The sequence below is a fragment of the Mirounga leonina genome, unplaced genomic scaffold, assembly GCF_011800145.1.
Source record: "Mirounga leonina isolate KUSES-001 unplaced genomic scaffold, KU_Mleo_1.0 Mir_82, whole genome shotgun sequence".
In the NCBI taxonomy this organism is placed as follows: Eukaryota; Metazoa; Chordata; class Mammalia; order Carnivora; family Phocidae; genus Mirounga; species Mirounga leonina.
Genome location: NW_023270825.1, coordinates 1,668,363 through 1,688,229, shown reverse-complemented (window position 1 = coordinate 1,688,229; position 19,867 = coordinate 1,668,363). Strand labels below are relative to the sequence as shown.

General features: G+C 45.4%; 1 protein-coding gene across 1 annotated transcript in view; it reads left to right on the top strand.

The window, feature by feature from the left end:
* The window catches only part of TDRD9 (tudor domain containing 9), an 89,931-nt gene that overhangs the window by 49,420 nt on the left and 20,644 nt on the right, over nt 1-19,867 (top strand). The window contains exons 20-31 of the mRNA XM_034992976.1: nt 2,332-2,448; nt 3,457-3,564; nt 5,535-5,635; nt 8,852-9,028; nt 12,222-12,333; nt 13,293-13,505; nt 13,787-13,876; nt 14,997-15,257; nt 16,443-16,598; nt 17,344-17,414; nt 18,817-18,926; nt 19,462-19,558. Coding sequence (XP_034848867.1) covers nt 2,332-2,448; nt 3,457-3,564; nt 5,535-5,635; nt 8,852-9,028; nt 12,222-12,333; nt 13,293-13,505; nt 13,787-13,876; nt 14,997-15,257; nt 16,443-16,598; nt 17,344-17,414; nt 18,817-18,926; nt 19,462-19,558 — 1,613 coding nt within the window. The remainder of the gene's footprint in view (nt 1-2,331; nt 2,449-3,456; nt 3,565-5,534; nt 5,636-8,851; nt 9,029-12,221; nt 12,334-13,292; nt 13,506-13,786; nt 13,877-14,996; nt 15,258-16,442; nt 16,599-17,343; nt 17,415-18,816; nt 18,927-19,461; nt 19,559-19,867) is intronic.

Here is a 19,867-nt window from a genome sequence, read left to right as displayed (position 1 = left end):
GGTATCCAGGGTTTTCCTCGAGGTTGGTTATGTAGGCCTGGGGTGCCCGCAGAGCTGACCCTACTTACTTAGTTGTTCGCCCCTGCAGAGCTCATGCTGGTACTGCGGGGCACAGTGCCTCCACCCTAAGTCCTGTTGCTGCCACCAGCTGCTGGTCGGCTCCAAGGCCTCAGGCAGACAGGACTCTCTTCTGCGGCAGGATGTTCCAAGGGCTGAGAGGCCGTGTCCCAGGAACCAAACCTGGCTTTGGAATGTGCAGGTGTGGACAGCCCAGGCCTGCTGGCTTAACCCTTCACTGTGCAGTTTGTGCATGCTTAGCCTCTTTGACTTTCAGAGGACTTACTCTTGGTTTGCTTTGTCGGTCTTCCTGTAGGTTTTTTTGGGGGAAGGGGAAAGGTAGAGGATTTAATTGATTTTTGCTTTTTTCTGTTAATTTAGTTCTTTGTTTCTTGGTTTAGTTTTTTAGTTTTCCTGAGATGAATATTTAATCCATTAATATTTCCAGTTTTTCTAGTTAAAAGCATTTAAAGCTGTGTATTTTCTTGTGCACAATTTGGCCACATCCCATTGATTTTTGATAAGGTAGGGATCATCGTTAGTCCCATCTCTAAGTTTTTTAGTGTTGGTTTCCTTTTTGACTGAAGAGATTTTAAGTAGAATATTTGAATTTTCACTTAGAAATATTAAATTTTTTTTTTTTAAGATTTTATTTATTAGAGAGAGAGAGAGAGCACAAGTGGGGAGGAGAGGGAGAAGCAGGCTCCCCGCAGAGCAAGGAGCCCGATGTGGGACTCGATCCCAGGACCCCGGGATCATGACCGAGCCGAAGGTAGATGCTTAACCCACTGAGCCACCCAGGTGCCCTAGACATATTTTTAGATATCTTGCTTTGTGGTTCATTTCAGATTTTGTTGCATTTTGGTCAGAAAAATTGACTTGCATACTTTTAAACTGATCTTTAACTAGAGAAGTCCTATGTGACCGCAGCCTTAAGAAAGGTTTCAGGAACATGGAAGTACATAGGCTGACGTGGGTGGTGGGCTTGGCTATTCCGTGTTCCAGGCTTTACCCACCTCCTCACAGGTCATGGCTTTTAAGTTTTTCTGTCTTTCCAGTTCTTTTTAGTTGTTTTCCAGTTAATGTTCACACCTGTGGTTTGTATTTTTTTTTACCTTTTTAGTTTATTGAGATAATTTTGTGGTAAGTTAATTTATGAACAATTTATAGGTATTTGGGGTTGTGTATCCTCATGTGTGTGTACTTTGATGTTTTGTGTGAAATGGTTTTTATTGCAACGGGGTGATTTGTTCAGAGCAGCTTTTGAACCATTGGTCACTTGAGCTTGGGTTTGTTTTTTTTTTTTAATTTTATTTAAATTCTAGTTAGCTAACATATAGGGTAATACTGGTTTCAGGAGTAGAATTCAGTGATTCATCACTTAATACAGCACCTGGTGCTCATCCCAACAAGTGCCCATCCCTCACCCACGTCCCTCCAGCAACCCTGTTCTCAGCTTTTTTTTTTTTTTTTAAGATTTTGTGTGAGAGAGAGCGAGGGGGGAGGGGCAGAGGGAGAGGAAGAATCTTAAGCAGACTCTGAGCTGAGCGTGGAGCCTGATGCGGGGCTCCATCTCACGACCCTGAGACCATGACCTGAGCCAAAATCAAGAGTCGGACACTTAACTGACTGCCATCCAGGCACCCCTGTTCTCATCTTGTTTTTAATCACAGAAGCAGTACACATCCATGCGGAGGTTTTGAGGTGTGTAAAGGACTTAAAGCAGAGGATATGGTTCTGGTTACATGCTTTGCGATGCCCAGAGGCATTGTAGGTGCATGTTTGTAGTGGTTGTGTGTGTGTGTGTGCGTGTGTGTGTGCGCGTGTGCTTGTGCACTTACAAGGATCGTGAAGGACGTATGGTTCTGTGTCCTGGTATGTTCTGTTAGTGTTGTATTGAACATACTTTCCATTTCTTATTTATCTTCTTATTCATTCATCTTTAATAAGGTGACTCTTAATAAATGTAGTGTTTAGGGGCGCCTGGGGGGCTCAGTCGTTAGGGTCTGCCTTTGGCTCAGGTCATGATCCCAGGGTCCTGGGATGGAGTCCCGCATCGGGCTCCCTCTCCCTCTGCCGCTCCCCCTGCTTGTGTTCCCTCTCTCGCTGTGTGTCTCTCTGTCAGATAATTAAATCTTAAAAAAATATATAAATGCAGTGTTTAATCCCATAGATATGAGTGTTTTCTGCATTGTACACTTACTTTTCAGTGTTTTTATTATTCTGAGTAGCGTAAGTACTTTGAGACATCATATTTCCATGTGTTTTTCTCAGGTGGCTGAATTATATGAAGAATTGAAGAACAGGGTCTCCCAGTTCAACATGTATGTTGGTTCTCGGAGGCCAGTCAGGGACCAGGAGTATATATATAAGCAGCGGTTCATCCTGCAGGTGTGCTGGGGTTCCCTGGACGTCTGTTCTTGTCCCTTCTCCTTGCTAAGTGTCATGGTTGAGAAAGTACCTACGCCTTCTTTCTGATACAAATCATGCCTCAGGAGATTTTAGGCCCATGATGTTCACACTGCTTTTGGGGATAGCATAGTGTAGGTTTTCCATGTCATCAAGTTGGTCATCCAGCCCCATTGCTGGTCTCCAGGGGAATGTTTCCGTAGCATACCAGCCATCGTTACTGCTTCAGGAGAGGTCCTTGGGTTTTTGCTTTTAAGAAACTAAAAATGTTCTTAATATTATTCAACATACGTAGCTATTCCCTTACACTGAAAATATTAACTTTAGGGGACATGATCAGGCTAGCTTGTCAGATGGGATCTTACAGGGATTGTGTAGAGGGAAGTGTATCCTACAAAGGGGCTAATACTTCTACTTTGGGGTTCAGAGAAGGAATACATCTGTACCCATCAGCATGTAGAATTGGGTTGTAGGTGGATGTCTGTGAATGAAGTGATGCTGGAAAACTGTTTTTCTGGATGTCAGATTGCCTTGAGGCCGGGGAGAGTCTTCCATGAGTGTATGTTTCCAGTGGAGTATTTTGATTGACGAAGGGACTTTTTGCAGAGTGCTATTTAGAAGTACATATTGGCTGTGCTTCTTGGGGCCTGGAGAGGTGCCTGGCCCCATAGAGGTGAGTATGTCGGACAACGGGTGAGACAGTGTGTACAGGCATTCGCACCTTCACTCAACTACCACTGTTTCTTAAACTTCCCTCTGAGACGGGTTCCAACTCTTTTGAAGAACATGTCCAGAGTGCTTCTGTTAGTAATGGTGAAATCATCAGAATTGTGACTTTCTACTTGATTGGTAGAGGGTCTAGTATTTTTATATAAAATCCTCTTTTACCTTACAGATGTTCGTTATATCATTCTGGGAAGAGAATAGTGTATTGTTGAGAGAGATCGGTAAATAATGTTGCTGGTTCATGAAAATCCAGTTCTCTTCCAGGTGGTATTGGCGGGTGCTTTTTACCCAAATTACTTCACTTTCGGACAGCCTGATGAGGAGATGGCGGTGAGGGAGCTGGCTGGCAAAGACCCAAAGACAACCATCGTGGTAGGAGCTCCATTTCAGTGTGGCTACTGCAGAACGTTATAGCCCTCCAATTGTTCCCAATTTATAAGGACCTGGTGGATTTTTCCCCCCTAAAGTGAATATTATGGCTTATTTGACCTTTTCACATCTACTTGCTCCTCAGTCTGGCTTCCTTTTTTGCAGACCTGGCCTTGAAAGAAAGTCTTGAGAAATTACATGTTTATGACTAATGCTGATTGATCATATGCTGTTTTGAAGGATTTAAGACACTTCTCCATAAGTTTAAGAAATGAAATTGTTAACTGTTAGTTAACAGTTTCATTTCACACAAAGTGTAAAATGTTACTGGTTGGCAGCTTCATACTGGGATTTAAACTGTGATCCCCAGACCTGAATGTGATCCCCAGACCTGAATGTATTCCAGTAGAATCACCCAGAGAATGTTTATTTTAAAAATCATGTTTGAGGGCCCCATGCTACAGAATCTGAACTAGAAGGAATGGCCTGAAAATTAGCATTTAAATAACACATGTTTTCAGTGAATCTGATAATCAGCCACAGGCTTGGACCATTGGATCAACATTTGTAGACCATTTGTTTAAACCTGAGCACATGGTAACCTCAGGAAGCACAACCGGAATAAAGCATGCAGGAATTGGAATTCTATTGGACTTCTTGGTTCCATCATCAGTTTCTCTGATAATGGGGAGGTGTAAAGCACTTGGCCAAACTTGCTGGCATACAGTAAGCGCTCGATCTTGGCAGCTTTCCCTATTGTTGTGAATGTCCTCACAGTTGCTGGAGAGATCATGCACGGGGCAGGGAGGGTCGCAGATTACTAGAGGTCGCAGACTACTTGTGGAGATCTTTGAAGAGCCTAAAAGTTGCTGGTGCTTAGGCTGGAGATAGGCCGCTGAGATGCACTTCATATCTAGGGAAGGGGTTTTAATTTAAAAGGTGGTCATTAGCCTTTTATCGCTGCTGGGGGCTCTGCTCCTGTGGATCCTCAGGGTGGACTAGGTTCTTTTGGTTGGCTTCCTCGAATCCCTTCGTGGTATTCTCCCCTTCCCTGTGTACATGGAGAAGGATCCCATAGGAGTCTCCTGAGACATGGAGCTGTGCTTGCCTCCTCCATCCACGAGGCAGCCTGTTTACCATGCACTCTGGGGGCCAAAAATTTGTTTTCTGTGTATGTTGTAAAAACCCAATGATAGCTAGTATTGACCCTACACTCACCTGAGAAGCCCTTTATGACATACTTTGTATTCATGCTTCTCTGAGCCTCACATTGGCCCCTCGAGGTGGGGATTTACCATCAGCCTTACTTCATGGGGTGGTTGAGTCCTAGGGTGACTCCATACTTTGCCTCAGGAGACTTGGCAAGACAGCTCAGAGCCCAGACATTCGTGCCCACCCACCGCCTCTCTCGTGGGGCCAGGGTGGGTCCTGAGACAAGCAGGACCTGGTGGCAAGGAGCCGGGGCCTCAGGTTTCCTGCCAGAGCCAGAGCCTGGAACAGGAATTACTGGGACAGAAGAGGGAAAGTGAGCACTCGGGGCTAGGAGAGGTCTGCAGCAGCTCAGGGTGCTTTACTTTGGGCTGTGGTGGTGGGAGTGCCCCCGTCCCTAACCTGTGCTGTGCTCCCCCCCCCATATTCCCATTATTCCTTATGTTAGAAAAGGGTCTTTTAAAGAGATGCATTTAGTCAGCTTGCTTACTTGAAGGTAAAATAAAATACAACTCTTATTTTTTGTTAGATTTTGGATTATTTTAACAGAGAAAGAATTATCTTTTATTTAACGAATATTTATCATCAAAATTTACTTGTAATGTAAAAGCCATCAGTCATTAAATACCTAACCGTAGAGTCTACGTATTGTGGTTAAAGACAGTGAATTTTGTTTTTGTGAACTAGATAACGTGCAGCAGCTTTAGCGTATGAACGTTACAATGTTTTGTTAGCTCTGACGAATACTGTGTTGTGTGTTACAGTTGAAGCATATTCCCCCCTATGGATTTCTCTACTATAAACAGCTGCAGTCCCTCTTTCGACAGTGTGGTCAAGTCAAATCCATTGTATTTGATGGTGCAAAGTAAGTCATGTATTTCTGTGTAACAGCTGCAGTTATGAAAGAGCCATCACGTGTTCATGTCTGCGGGGAACTAATTCTTAAAACAAAACTGAGTGCACGTGGAAATGGGCCTCTATTCGGGCTGCTCAGCATCACCTTGGAACGGAGCTTTGGTTTATCTTGTTATCATTAGTGATTTATCTTCCTTGTCAACCGAGTGAGCTCCTAAAGGTGCTAAGTGGGGAGCTCGGTGGTCTGATAACTAGAAGGCTCCGTGGTGCCGTGGGTGCTGTGGCGGGTGCTTGGAGCCTGCGCCTGTCCCTAGGTTTTCATGGGGTGTCCCGAGTAGGGCCACAAAGAGGACCCAGAGTAGGGTTTATCTGCTTGTAGTTATTTAGAACATATATGTTCTAAATATTTTTGGAAGACAGATAATGCAAAAACTCAGTTATATTGCACCTTATTTTAGTTGCAGATAAAGGAAACAAGATGGTATGTTTTGAAGTATCACTTTGAGTTTTTATTTCTAAGAGGGACTGTTGTGCTTAAAGACTATTTACAGTTTTAACCATCTAGCTGAATTCCTGGGACCAGGTGAAACTTAGGTCTCTGACTCCTCTGCCATCTTGCTCATCATCCCTATTTACAGTTTTAAATTGAATTTTAGTTTTAAAATTAGATATTTTTTTCTGGTGTTCTATAAATCGTATTTCATTTATAAAACTTGGTAAAATCTAGTGAACAAGAAACACTTCCACTCTTTCTTTGACTGATGTCCAGTAACTCAAGTTGAGCACATTCAGTCCCTTTTCCGCTTGGATTAATTCCCTCAAACATTTTAAGTTCTGTTTCTATGATTAATATATTGATTTTCTTTGTAAGCGTGTAAGCACGTGCATCTTCCCCCTGGCTTGTGCTTGTGCTCACATGGTAAATTCGTAGTAACACTAACAAAGTCTAAGTTCTTTTAACAACCGTTACAGTTTTAACTAATTAAGCTTAAAATATCTCAAGGTTTTTCAAGTACCTAATACAAATTACAGTGAAATTTTTGATCGCATTTACAGAATCACTTCTTTAAAACTGGAATCACACAGTGAAGTTCTCTTTCTTGAATATTGGAAGTCCATTTGCCTTGGCTGAGGTTCCAGTTACGGGTGGGCGTTCTTTGATGGGTTGAGTGGCCTGCAGTCTCGGCTCTCACTGATCTTCATCACTGGGCTGAATTCTGTGTTTGTTTCATTTTCTTCCTGTCTGAGCCTTTGTTAAAGGTATTTTAATCCTATTTTGCGTGGTTCCTTGTATTTCTGGCATTTTAGTCACCGTAGCAATGTCATGTCAGTTACTTGGCGAAGTTACTGTGTTCTTCTGGTTATACCAGGAACAGTTCTTGTGCATCAGGTGTTTAAAGGCAAAGAATGACATGAATCACTATTTGACAGAGTGAAGGCTGGATTCCTTCTGGGATTGTGCAGGGCCCGCTTTAGTGAGGAATCTGTGTCAGGTGTGAAGGGCATCTGGGCACAGGTAGTAAGTGCATGGATGCATCTTTTCCTCCCGTATGAAGCTTTCAACCCAGTTGTGGGGTTCTGTAGACATTTGCCTGTCGTGAAATGTTGTGGGAGAGGCCCAGGTGGTCAGAAGACACTCTTTCTGGGCCTCAGGAGCAGTTCACTTGGGGGACTTACTGAGGAGGTGTGTGAGGTGGACGGTGGGGGTGGCTGGTGGGGCAGGATGGGGTGCTGATCCAGTAGGAGCCCAGTGTGAGCCCATTTGGGACTTTGGAGAGTGTGGGGTGTGTGCCAGCCGCTGGCTTTGTGTCAGGTTTGTGTGGTGGGAGGCCAGGTGCTGTGCTCTGGATGGTCCTTTGTGGCTGCCTGGTCAGGATGGGCATGATAGATGGGCATGTGGAGACCCCTGAGTGTTCTGAGCTGCACTGTTGTGTAGGACTTGGTCAGGGAATGACGAGAGAGGGGCCTTTTGTAGTGACCTAAACCAGAGGTAACATTTGAAACAAAGGAGGCAGCAGGTGAGACAGAAGCTCTCTTGGGTTTGGCGTTGTTCACATGTGCAGGACAAGGAAGAGAGGCAGGCCCAGGAGGGCAGGTCTTCGAGACAGCATTGACCAGAGAGGGGCTGTGAGGAGCTGACTCCTGGTGGGGGGAGGGTGGGCGGGGGTCCCACAGGCGGGACTTCAGAATTCTGCTGCAAGATGAGCATCGTGGAAGTGTGGTCTCAAGTGTGAAAGAAACTGCCTCTGAGGGAGGGACTCTGGAGCCCTCTAGAGAAGGGTGACAGGACAAGGGGTTAACGAATTGGGCACAGGCCAGGGGGAAGATAAGATGCGCGTGCTCGGCAGTGAGTCCACCAGGAGGCGGGTGAGGAGGGCAGAGGAGAGCCAGCTGTCCAAGGATAGCAAATGCAGCTTGCAGAGAGGCTCAGCACAGGGATGCACACTGAGTAGGCCAGCCAAGTTAGGGGCTTAACTCTCTTACCTGCTTGACACTCTTCAAGGCTGTGTCCTTTCCAGGGCTCAGGTTACACATTTCCGTGACAGTACTTGCAGGGGTCATAGATCTGTTTGCATGAGTATGATGTTTTGGCCCAGGGGCATTCATGTACAAGCAAATGTGAACTTGGAGCTTTATTTCTTTATACCAGGAAATGCCCAGCAGACACCCTTAGTGCATGCTTGGTTCTCATTCCCCAGAGAAAGGGATGGGAGGGGTGCCCAGAGATGTGGGGGAGGGGGAGGTAGCGTGGGATGTTCATCAGCATGACTGGGTGGTAAACTCGATGGTGTTTGTGGAGGGAGATCACAGAGATCACTGAACCTACTCATTTGTGTGATTTTATCTTATCTGTGTTTTATTTTACAATAAAGTAGAAAAACCTCCAAAACTCAAAAAGCTGTCATTCTGTGTTCATTTTGAGAATTAAGATTTCGTAGCTGAAAAATCTCATTAGCGTTTAGTGTTTATTGTGCATTATCTGCATTATATATAAGGTTGATATATGGTTTTACTTTAATGGTACATCATTGTAATTTTTATTTAAGTAAATAATTTTCATTTAAGGAAACACTTCTTGGTTAATTATAAAGTGAAGAGTTACTGGTATTTCAAGGGGAGATGGAGCTGAACATTGCCGTCTAATCTTGAGAGAAATTAATACACACTTAGTTTTTTTTTTCCAGGTGCCTGATAAACTAATTTTTTCTTTCCATTTATGGAGCAGAGCCTTTGTGGAGTTTTCACGTAATCCAACAGAGAGGTTTAAAACTCTTCCTGCAGTATATATGGCAATTAAGATGTCTCAGCTGAAAGTCTCCCTTGAACTGAAGGTTCACTCTGCAGAGGAGATTGAAGGGAAGGTGGAAGGAGGAGGGGCTGTCTCAAAGCTCAGGAGCACCAGGTATTTCAGAAGGCGGCCGGGCAGGCCTCTGTCCACCTGCTTTTGCAGTTTCAGAGGCTGCGTTTAAATGAACCTTGCAGCCAGAGCCCTGGTTTCCTCATCTCCTGGCTGTGTGTACCTGGGCACATTACTTGACCTCTCTGAACCTTGGTGCTTTTCTCATCTTTTTTTTTTTTTTTTTCAGTTTTATGGCAAAATAATTGCCATCCATCGCTGTGCAAGTTGAAGGCGTTCAGCATGACAGTTTGATTTCCTTACACTGTGAAGTGACTACCACAGGACATTCAGTTAACACAAAAATTTATCCTTGTGACGAGGACTCTTAGGGTCTGTTCTCCTAATGACTTTCCTGTGTGTCTTACGGTAGTGTTAGTGGTAGGGACCATGTTGCACACTCTCTCCCTAGGACTGACTGACCGTAGAACTGGAAGTTTGTATCTTTTAACCGTCTTCCTCGTGTTCCCCCTTCTCCTACCCTCCGTCTCTAGTACCTCAAGTCTGATCTCTTTTTCTGAGTGTTTTTTTTAATAGATTCTTTTTTTTTTTAATTTTTTGGGAAGATTTTACTTATTTGACAGAGAGACCCGGTGAGAGAGGGAACACAAGCAGGGGGAGTGGGAGAGGGAGAAGCAGGCTTCCTGCAGAGCCGGGAGCCCGATGCGGGGCTCGATCCCAGGACCCTGGGACCATGACCTGAGCCGAAGGCAGACGCTTAATGACTGAGCCAGCCAGGTGCCCCTAAATAGATTCTTTTTTTTTTTTTTTTTAAGATTTTTTTTATTATTTGACAGAGAACGAGAGAGAGAGAGCACATGAGACGGGGGAGGGTCAGAGGGAGAAGCAGACTCCCCGCCGAGCAGGGAGCCCGATGCGGGACTCGATCCCGGGACCCTAGGATCATGACCTGAGCTGAAGGCAGTCGCTCAACCGACTGAGCCACCCAGGCGCCCCCTAAATAGATTCTTAAAAAAAAAAAAAAGATTCTACATGTAAGCGAGACCATACAGTGTTTGTCTGACTTATTTCACTTAGCATATTGCCTTCGAGAGCTATCCATGTTGTTGCAAATGGTAGCATTTCCTTGTTTTTATGGCTGAATAATATTCCACTGCATATATATATATAGCACAACTTCCTTATCCATTCGTCCAGTGAGGGACACTTAAATTGTTTCCATGTCTTGTCTGTTGTACATAATGCTGCTATGAACGCGGGGATGCAGGTGTCTTGCTGAGGTAGTGTTTTTGTTACCTTTAGATACATACCCAGAAGTAGAATTGCTGCATCATGTGGTGGTTCTCTCTTTAATTTCTTGAGAATTGTCCATACTGTGTTCCATAGTGGCTGTTCCAATTTACAATCCCACCAGCACACAAGGGTTTCCTTTTCTTCTATATCCAAGCCAGCATTTGTCTTTTTTTTAAGATTTATTTATTTATTTGAGGGGGGAGGGGCAGAGGGAGAGGGAGAGAGAGTCTTAAGCAGACTCTGTGCCTGACGTGGGGCTCAGTGTCACGACCCTGAGATCACGACCCGAGCCAAAACCCGGGTCTGTGCCACCCAGGCACCCCAGCATTTGTCTTTTTTTTTTTTTTTTAAAGATTTTATTTATTTATTTGAGAGAGAGAGAACACATGAGAGGGGATAGGGTCAGAGGACGAAGCAGACTCCCTGCCGAGCAGGGAGCCCGATGCGGGACTCGATCCAGGGACTCCAGGATCATGACCTGAGCTGAAGGCAGTTGCTTAACCAACTGAGCCACCCAGGTGCCCCAGCATTTGTCTTTTTGATGATAGCCACTCTGACAGGCATGAGCTGAAATCTTGTTGTGGTTCTTATTTGTATTTCCCTGATGACTAGTGATATTGAGTATCTTTTCATGTACCTGTTTGCCTTTTGTGTATCGTCTTTGGAGAAATCTCTATTTAAGACTTTTGGCCATTAAATAATTTTTTTTCCTATTGAGTTGTGTCTGTTTAATAGATATGGTACCTATTGTACAAGGTTGTTGAGAAGATTTAGCGGAATCATGAAAGTAATTCTCAGTTTAAATAGAAGGGATTAGACCTAATATTAGTTCCTCATTTCCTTTGTTTAAGCACAGTGGCGTATTCTCTGTTCTCATCAGAGCAGATGGTAGGACAAAACAGAGATGCAGCTGGGAGCACCTGGGGGCTGGCCAGCACAAGCTGCCCCTTCCTCGTGGAGGAACAGGAAGGCTGGGCTGCCCATGTGGCTGGCCCCGCGTGGTGGCACTCACCACTTGGCAGCTGTCGTTGGGCATGTGGATTTTCTTTTCTTGGGCCAAATTAAATCACCCTTCAGGATTTATGAAGGATTCCTTTACCTTTTGGTCACACTTTTTGAGTACCATGTGTAGGAATTCTCGGTCATCCTTTCTTATTTGTGACCTTTTTAATTTTATGAGGAACTTGACAGGAATTTGGGGGAATTGATGAGAAAGGGAGATATGTCCCATTGAATCTCATCCCGTGGGGGAGGTTTAGATTCTGAGACTCTGGGGGTGCAGCGGGTTAGGTCTGTAACACAGGGAGGATCTTTTCTTCTGGTAACTTTGCCTGAGTCACTCTTACTTCAGAAATGGGTCTGAAAAGTTGAAGAGAGAGTTGGGTCAGGATCTCTTGTATAATTTTTCTTCTTCTTCGAATAAAAGCATTAGGAAAGGGATATTTTGTTTTTATCAAATTTGTATTTCATATTCTTGAACTTTAGCTTTTACTCTCTTATTGTCCTGAGGGATGAATGATAACTCCTTGGTTTATCAGAAAATCATGTAGGTCTTTTCTAACAGCATTGAACAGGGCATGGATTCTGGTACTTTTGGAAAGGTCAGAGTCACCTCTGAAACCAGAAATTAGGAAATACTGCAGGTCTTAGATTTAGAATGTGTTCCCTTAAAAGTTGATCTTCTGTAAGAGTCTTGACCTTTAGAATCTATTGTTGAAGGGTAGCGTGTAACTCTTGGGTTGCACGGACCTCCAGGGCAGCTCAGGAAGCTGTCGGAAACTCAACTTTGAGATGAAATCAAATTTGTCATCTCCAGGTTAGGTGTTTTATTAAAATGTTCTTTTCTTGTATAAGCACTGGAATAGTTGGGGCCATAACTTCACATACGGAAGTACGTTTTCTTTGTAATACCTGACTTTTTATTTTTTTAAATCATGTTACGTAGGGTGAACGTGGACTTCCAGAAGCAGACAGTAGATCCTGTGCAAGTCTCATTTAACACATTAGACAGATCCCGGGCAATCACAGATCTCTTCTTAACAATTGATGTCACAGAGGTGAGATGGTGTGTTTGAATCATTAGAACTTTTTTGTCGTCTTCACCTAGAGCCGTCATGTTGTAGACATGAAATAGCGCACGCACAGCATGTGCACCTTAGTGATCAAGTAAATGCAGGTGGGTTTGAATTTCTGTCCTTGTTAAATTGAAATGTGGCTACAACACAGAATGAAACACAAATACTCATTCTAGAATCAAAGTGTAATTTTTAGAATGTTAGGTACCGTTTAAGATGCTAAAACATTAATTTTGGCAGCGTGAGACATGTGAATGTTTTAATTGGCGTAGTGACATATGGCTGTGTAATTCAGTTTATGTCAATAAAGCTGGCGTCAGCATCATTACTCTTCAAGGTGTGGTTGTTACTTCTTCAAATAAAATGTCAGTGGAAATGCATACCTGCTTCCTGGTAAATCTGTGACTACACTCACCACGAGACTTCACACACAAGCTTGGGCTCCGGGCCGACTGGGAAGCGGCAGCCGGCGTGGGTCCGTGCCTGGCAGCGTGGGCGGGAGGTGCTCGGGGAGGCCCTTTTCCAAGGAACACCTGCTCCTTCTTCTCCCACTTGTCACTGATCCTTCAGGGGCTGCGCTCACAGCACACCCGCCCTCGCTGCCCTTGGTCCTGCCTGCACTCTGTGGGCTGGGCCTGGAGCCCATCTCGAGTGAAACAGTCTGGCCTTCTGTGCCCTCTCAGAGCCTTTCATGTGTTCGTGTGCTGGCAAGTCTCACACCTCTGAGAGGGGGTCTGGGACACACGTGTCCTCACTGCAGGTGACCAGGGAGCCCTCTTGTTCGTAAGCACCTATTCAAAGCCTGTAGAGTTACTTAAGTTCCAGGGAATCCAGCTTGTGAAGTGTAGTATGAATGTCAGCCCTGTGGTGTGAGCATATGATAACCTTGACATAGAAATCCTTTCTAGAATCCATCTCTGCTCCTTTTCCTTCTTTTTTAGGTCGTTGAGGTGGGACACTTCTGGGGATATAGAATTGATGAAAGAAACGCCAGGATTCTGAAAAAGCTTACCGCTGAAATAAACCAACTGGAATTGGTGCCCTTGCCCATCCACCCACATCCAGACTTGGTCTGTCTGGCTCCCTTTGCTGATTTTGATAAAGATAGATACTTCAGAGCCCAAATCCTTTATGTTTCTGGGAACTCTGCTGAGGTATGTGTTTTTCTGTAACTAATCACTCAAAGGGAAATGAGACAAACTTGTAGCAGTTTACAGAAAACCTTTTCTAATTTTAAGTGGAAATTAAATATAAAATCATTTGAGTTAGAAAACTAGCCTCATAAAAAGTTATTTCTCTCAGTGATATGTGGATTTTAGCTCCTGTCGTAAGACTGCTAGATTCTGGAGCTAGAGTAGATCCTTGTGTGGCCACTGGTCAGGTGGCGTGCGGTGTCTGACCCCATATTAAAGTGTGTCCTTTCCCTATTCTCTAGGTGTTCTTTGTAGACTATGGTAATAGATCTCATGTAGATCTGGATCTTTTAATGGAGATTCCCTGTCACCTTCTTGAACTCCCATTTCAGGTAAGATAGAGAAGCTGCTGGGAGTGAATGTGTAAGCTGGAAAGGATTCTCGAGGTCACACGGCCTACCCTCAGCCCACAGATAGGGGCCAGGTCCCAGAGTGGGAAGGGACTTGCTTGGTCATATAGGCCAAATTTGATTTCTGCTTTTTTCCAAAAATGTATTGCCACAGACATTTTTGTCAGTATTGTCTGTGGAGTGAGTTAAAATATATGGAGAGTGCTTTCACACTTAGCAAAAAAGTAGCTGTTTAACTGAAATAATTTAATTTCAAATACTTTCTCTGAGGTTTTTGATTGTGTTGTAAACAGCTAGAACTTGGGTGGGCCAGATGTACCTGCGTGCTCTCTGTTGGTACGGAAACCGTTCAGAAGGCCGTCCAAACGTCTGTTTGGGTTGAAAAAGCAACATCCAGTATCTTTACCTATGAAATCCTCACTTTGTGAAATCCCCCCCCAATTTTTTTTAAATGTATATAATCATTTACTTATTTATTATTGTTGACACAAAATACGATGTTGGTTTCAGATGCGCCACATGGCGAGTCCTGACTCTGAAACTCATGCTGTGCTCACACAGTGGTAGCCGCCGTCTGTGACCGTGCAGCACGAGTGTGATACCCCAGACCGCACTCCTCGAGCTGTCACCTCTGGTTCCTGTGCCTTGTCCACTCCGTAGCTGGAAGCTCTATTCCCTACGCCTCTTCCCCCGTTTTGCCCACCCTCCATCCCCCTCCCCTCCGGCAGCCCACTTTGTATTTTGGTCTGTCTCTGCTTTTTGTTTGTTTCTTTTGTGTTTTAGATTCCACGTATAAGGGAGATCTATGATATTTGTCTTTCTCACTCTGGCTTACTTCACTTAGCATAATATTCTCTAGCTCCATTCATGTTATTGCAAATGGAAGATCATATCCTTTTTGATGGCTGAGTAACATTCCGTTGTATGTCTGCACCACATCTTCCTTATCCACTCATCTGTTAATGGACCGAAATAGTTTTTAGTGGGATTTTTATGAGAATGTTGGTGAAGATCCATGTTCAGGGCCACGTTTCGGCAGTATGTGGGGTGAGTGTTTCACTCATTTATAAAGCTGGGTCAACCATGCTCTTCTGTCCTGTAGGCATTGGAATTTAAGATTTGCAAAATGCGTCCCTCTGCAAAGTCTCTCGTGTGTGGTGAGCGCTGGAGCGGTGGGGCCAGCCAGCGGTTTGCCTCCCTGGTGAGCGGCTGCGCGCTCCTCGTCAGGGTCTTCTCTGTTGTGCACAGCGTCCTGCACGTGGATGTTTACCGCTGCTCGGGGGCCCAGGACACTGTCAACGTAAGAGACGTCCTCATCAAGGAGGGCTACGCCGAGCTCGCGGAGGAGCCCTATGAGTCCATGGTACGCACGTTCATCCTAGTTGTGGGAGCGCATGTGGCCGGTTCACGTGTGCGTGAGTGTGTGTGTGTGTGTGTGTGGGAGGGGCAGTGGAGAAGTGGGGGTGCCATTTTCCTCTCTCAGGATGCTGATTGATGAATAGCTAGGTAGTGTTTGTCGTACATTTTAAGTGCCTTCTGGAAGGGTTTCTTTGACACTAAATTATGGTGACTGGGTGTTGCTTTTGTTAGTTTCCTTTTATTAGGCTATTTGTTTCTTCTTAGAATGAAAATTAGATGTAAAAATGTTCTCTATTTGGGGAGTTATTTTTTCTGTAATGGATTCCAAGATTTAGCTCCCTAATGAAAGCAATTAGTAAGATATTTGTTTCAAGTATTTTCAGATATTGCAAAATGATATTCAGCCATTTCTTTCAAAATCAGTTCTGAAGCTATTTTCCTTTGAAGGTTTCAGAGATGCCACCTTTGAGTCAGATGTTGAAGGCCATTTATTTTCCTTCTGTAATTTCTGCTGACAATGGGGTGGGGCTAGGATTAAGGAAAGGGGAAACGGGTAACAGAACAGTAGCCAGAGAGCTGGCTGGACTTGGTATTTCCATGTGTGAGAAACCCTTTCGGGATTCTGGGAGTGTTCCTGGTGTGGAGCAGAAGTGTTGAGTACAGAAAGTTCTTTTAAGAGCTGTTTTTCACTCTCTTCAGTTTTCTGATGACTGAAAGGTAGTAAAGGCTGATGAATTGAGCCTTTTTTTAAAAAAAAGATTTTTTAAATTTATTTGAGCGCGAGAGAGCACACAAGGCAGGGGGGGAGGGGCAGAAGCAGAGGGAGAAGCAGACTCCCTGAGGAGCAGGGAGCCCGATGCTGGACTCGATCCCAGGCCCCTGGGATCATGACCTAAGCTGAAGGCAGATGCTTCACTGACTGAGCCACCCAGGTGCCCTGGTGAATTGAGCCTTAAATGAAGAGCCACCCAGGTGCCCTGGTGAATTGAACCTTAAATGAATCCTGTCTTATTTCTTTTGTTTGAATCTTAAAATGTGCTTACTTGATAAAATTTACTCCTGACCTTAGTGACCTAGCAATCAGCTAAGAATAAGGTCATGCCTGTGAAATACTTTGATTAGTTTGGGATAAAGTACTTTTAATACAGTTTTTCCTTTTAGCAAAATGAACTTTGCTTATTCTGCTCAGCAAAGCCATGAAGCTCTCAAGGGTCTCTTCTCCAAGTCCGTAGAAAACGTGGCAGACTTGTCTACATCATCCCCTGTGAAGGATGATGAAAAGTACCTGATCCGGGTTTTGTTAGAGAGCTTTTCTTCTAATAAACTGGGTGCCCCCAACTGCAAGGTAATTTATAGTTGCTGCTTTAAAATACAATTTAAACCTTAAAGTCATTTTATATTTATATGCTGGGTCATAACTAGTAGTCATGGTGGGCTTTTCTTTCCTGGTTTTAGATGCTGGTACTGTTTTCACAATGGCGCTTACCTTAGTAAGGGAAAAACCTGGGGTTCAGTGTAGAGAAATGCTTAGACTAGTTCTTTCGTTTAAACCAGCCTTCCCAGAGGCAGTCTGTGCTTGTTTACCCAGTTGGAGGAAGCCGTGTGCGGACTGTGGAGAGCCAGGCCCGCCGTGGAGGCGGCCCAGCCCCAGCGGGCAGTGCAGTCACTGCATCTGCCTGTCTCCCAGAGCAGGCGGCCGCACACCCCCCTCCCCCTGCTCCGGGGCTCCCCTCTCGCCACCCCAGCCCCTGGCCCTGTGCTCCCGGTGCTCCCTACTCAGTCGGACTAGTCTGGTACACTGAAAAGGTAATGCTTCTACCGAAGTGTTTGGCAGTATTTCCTTTGTTTGGCCAAACTGTTCCTTAAGTGTATCTTTTGAGGCATGTTAGAGAAACCACTGAAAATAATAATCACTGCATCCCAGAAAAGCACCATAAGACCTTTTTTTTCCCCCACTGCATCTTGAAGACGTTTTAACTAAGGCGTAGCTATTTTCTTTTTCAAAACGTGAGTTAACTTTTGGATTTTTAAAATGTATGTTAAGTGATAACTTGCCTATTGGTAACATTTTGCATGTTTTTTATCGACAGGTGATACTTCATGGGCCTTTTAACCCTTATGAACTGAAGTGTCATAGTTTGACCAGAATATCCAAGTTCAGGTGTGCTTAACTTAGGTTCCCCATGGATTTCTTTTTTCTCTGCTCCTCTATTTACAGAGCTTAACAGAAACTAATCTTTTAAACTGTTGAAACCTTCCCTTTTCCAGCTCCTTCTCATTCCTCTCCTAGCTCCAAATCTGAGATACTCTTTCTCTTGTACGAAAGCCATTCTGTGTAAGACATTCTTGAGTATCTTCTAACAAGGGCCTCATTTTTTCTGTTCTTATTATAATTGATTTTAATTCAGTAAACCTGTGAATGCCTGCTGTGTTCTGGGAACAGTGTATGGTTTGAGGGGAACAACAGTGAACAAAATACACTCAGTGTAATCCCTAAAATTGTGTGTGTGGTGGGGGTGGTATGCAAGGGAAGACGGGTCCTCAGAAGAAGGGTTGATGAGGCTCTTGAAAATTATGAGAGGGGCTGTAGAACATTATGAGAGCATCTCAAGGGGCCCCTGAACACACTCAGGCTGTGAAAGGCCATGGAGGTTTCCAGTCAGTGAGTGGGGAGGTGAAGGCGAGCTGGAGGGTGTTACTCAGCATGGGCTTTGGCCTCAGTTTGACTTTGCACTTCGGAATGAGCATAGTGAGGTTGGAGAGTGGGTGGGAAGCAGAAGGGCTGCGGAGCTGTGGCAGATGGGGACGAGCTTTGTAAGCAAGATCCAGACTTCATCTGAAGACAGTTGGAAAGCCTTATGTGTATTTTAAACACTCTCTTCGGCTAAGAGGCAAACCCTCTAGGATAGGCATCTCTTGAAGCCTGTCAGAAATGCAGAGCTCAGGCCTCTTTTGCACAGAGCCTGCATTTTCATAAGATTTGTAGGTGGTCCGTAGGCCCCTTAAGGCTTGCAGAGCCCAGTGTGAAGAATGCATTGGGTTTGGGAGTAGAAGGGTCCTCGGGTAGGAGCGTACTTCTGAGGCTGGTCACTGCTGTAATTCTGGGTGGGTACGTTGTGGACCATGCTGAGTCCATGGGAGGAGGTGCAGAGACAGACTGCTTTTTATGAGAGCTTCGGGCGTGGAATCAACAGCCTGACGTGTGATTAGACTCAGTGACGTGGGAAGGGGAAGAGTGGAGGATGCCCTTCCTGGGTGGCGGCGGGGCCTCTGCTGAGCAGTGCAGGAGGGGGGCGGGTGGCCGGGAGCCTAGGGGGCGTTGTCAGCGTGTGGGTGGTGTGGTGCTCAAGGCCCGGGAGTGGGAGAGAGATGAGGGTGGAGAGGGTGGTGGTGCTGGATGAAGAGGAGGAGGCATGAAGGACACTTGGATGTTAAACAGCTTTCACCTGTTGAGCGCTGCACTCGCCTATTTGTGTCTGTGACATGTGTTAGCTCGGGGGTTGGGCATAGCACATTGCCTAGCGGGTGGATCAGCCTCTGTCCCCTGACGATGCCCCTTTCAGATGTGTTTGGATTGAGAAGGAAAGCATCAACTCTGTCATCATCAGCGATGCCCCCGAGGACCTTCACCAGAGGATGCTGGTTGCAGCTTCCCTTTCGGTCAATGCAACGGGTGAGTCGGGCTGTGTTCCCTCATCATCTGCTCTGTGTCTCCCTCCCTCTCCTCCGTTACTAGGAATGATTTGTCCTGTAGTTAGCAAGCACATTTATGTGCCTGTGCTCTATTTTCAGGCTGTTTTCTGAGTGCGTTGGCTGATACAAGTTTAAGAAATGGAGCACATCACCTTTCCTTTTGTACAAGGGTGTGGTATTGATTTCTTGATCCTCATTCATTCCATCATGCTTGTCTACCAAGTAGAACAAATCCAGGTTCTTGGCCCTGGGACAAACCTAAAAGCCTGATGGAAGGGAAGAGAAGAGTAACCACACAAACGTTGTCCCCGACAGGACGCAGGTTGCAGCATGCTGGCCAGGCGGATACTGCAGGGTGCCATGGGATCGGACTCCGGGGGCACTTGGCTATGGGGCCGTGCCCACGGGGACGGACTCCGTGGAGGAGGGGATAAGGAGTGTGCCCGGGGGGGGGGGCGCGACGTTCTGCAGAGTGAAGTCTGTGCCTGACGTCGCCTTTGTTGACTGTCCAACAGGGTCCACCATGCTGCTGAGAGAGACCTCTCTGATGCCGCACGTTCCCGGCCTCCCGGCTCTCCTCAGCGTGCTGTTTGCACCGGTGATGGAGTTAAGGTTCGTCCATTCTTTCCAGGCTTGTGAAGTGAGAACCCCAGGGGGGAGAAGAGGGCGCCTCTCCTCCTCCTCTGGGAGAGGAGACACAGAGCACCTGGCCAGGGCACTGTGGCTCTCGTTGAGCTTCCCCGGGCTGGAGTGTGGTTGAGGCGGCGTTCCTGGTACTGACATACCTACACTTGGACTTGGTTCCCATACAGATAGACAGCATCACGCGGGGGTTTGAGGACCAGCGGGGCTGGAGAAAGAAAATCAGGAGCTGGGAATAGGCTCAGGATGAATAACGTGCAGATGGCTGCCTGTTGTTAA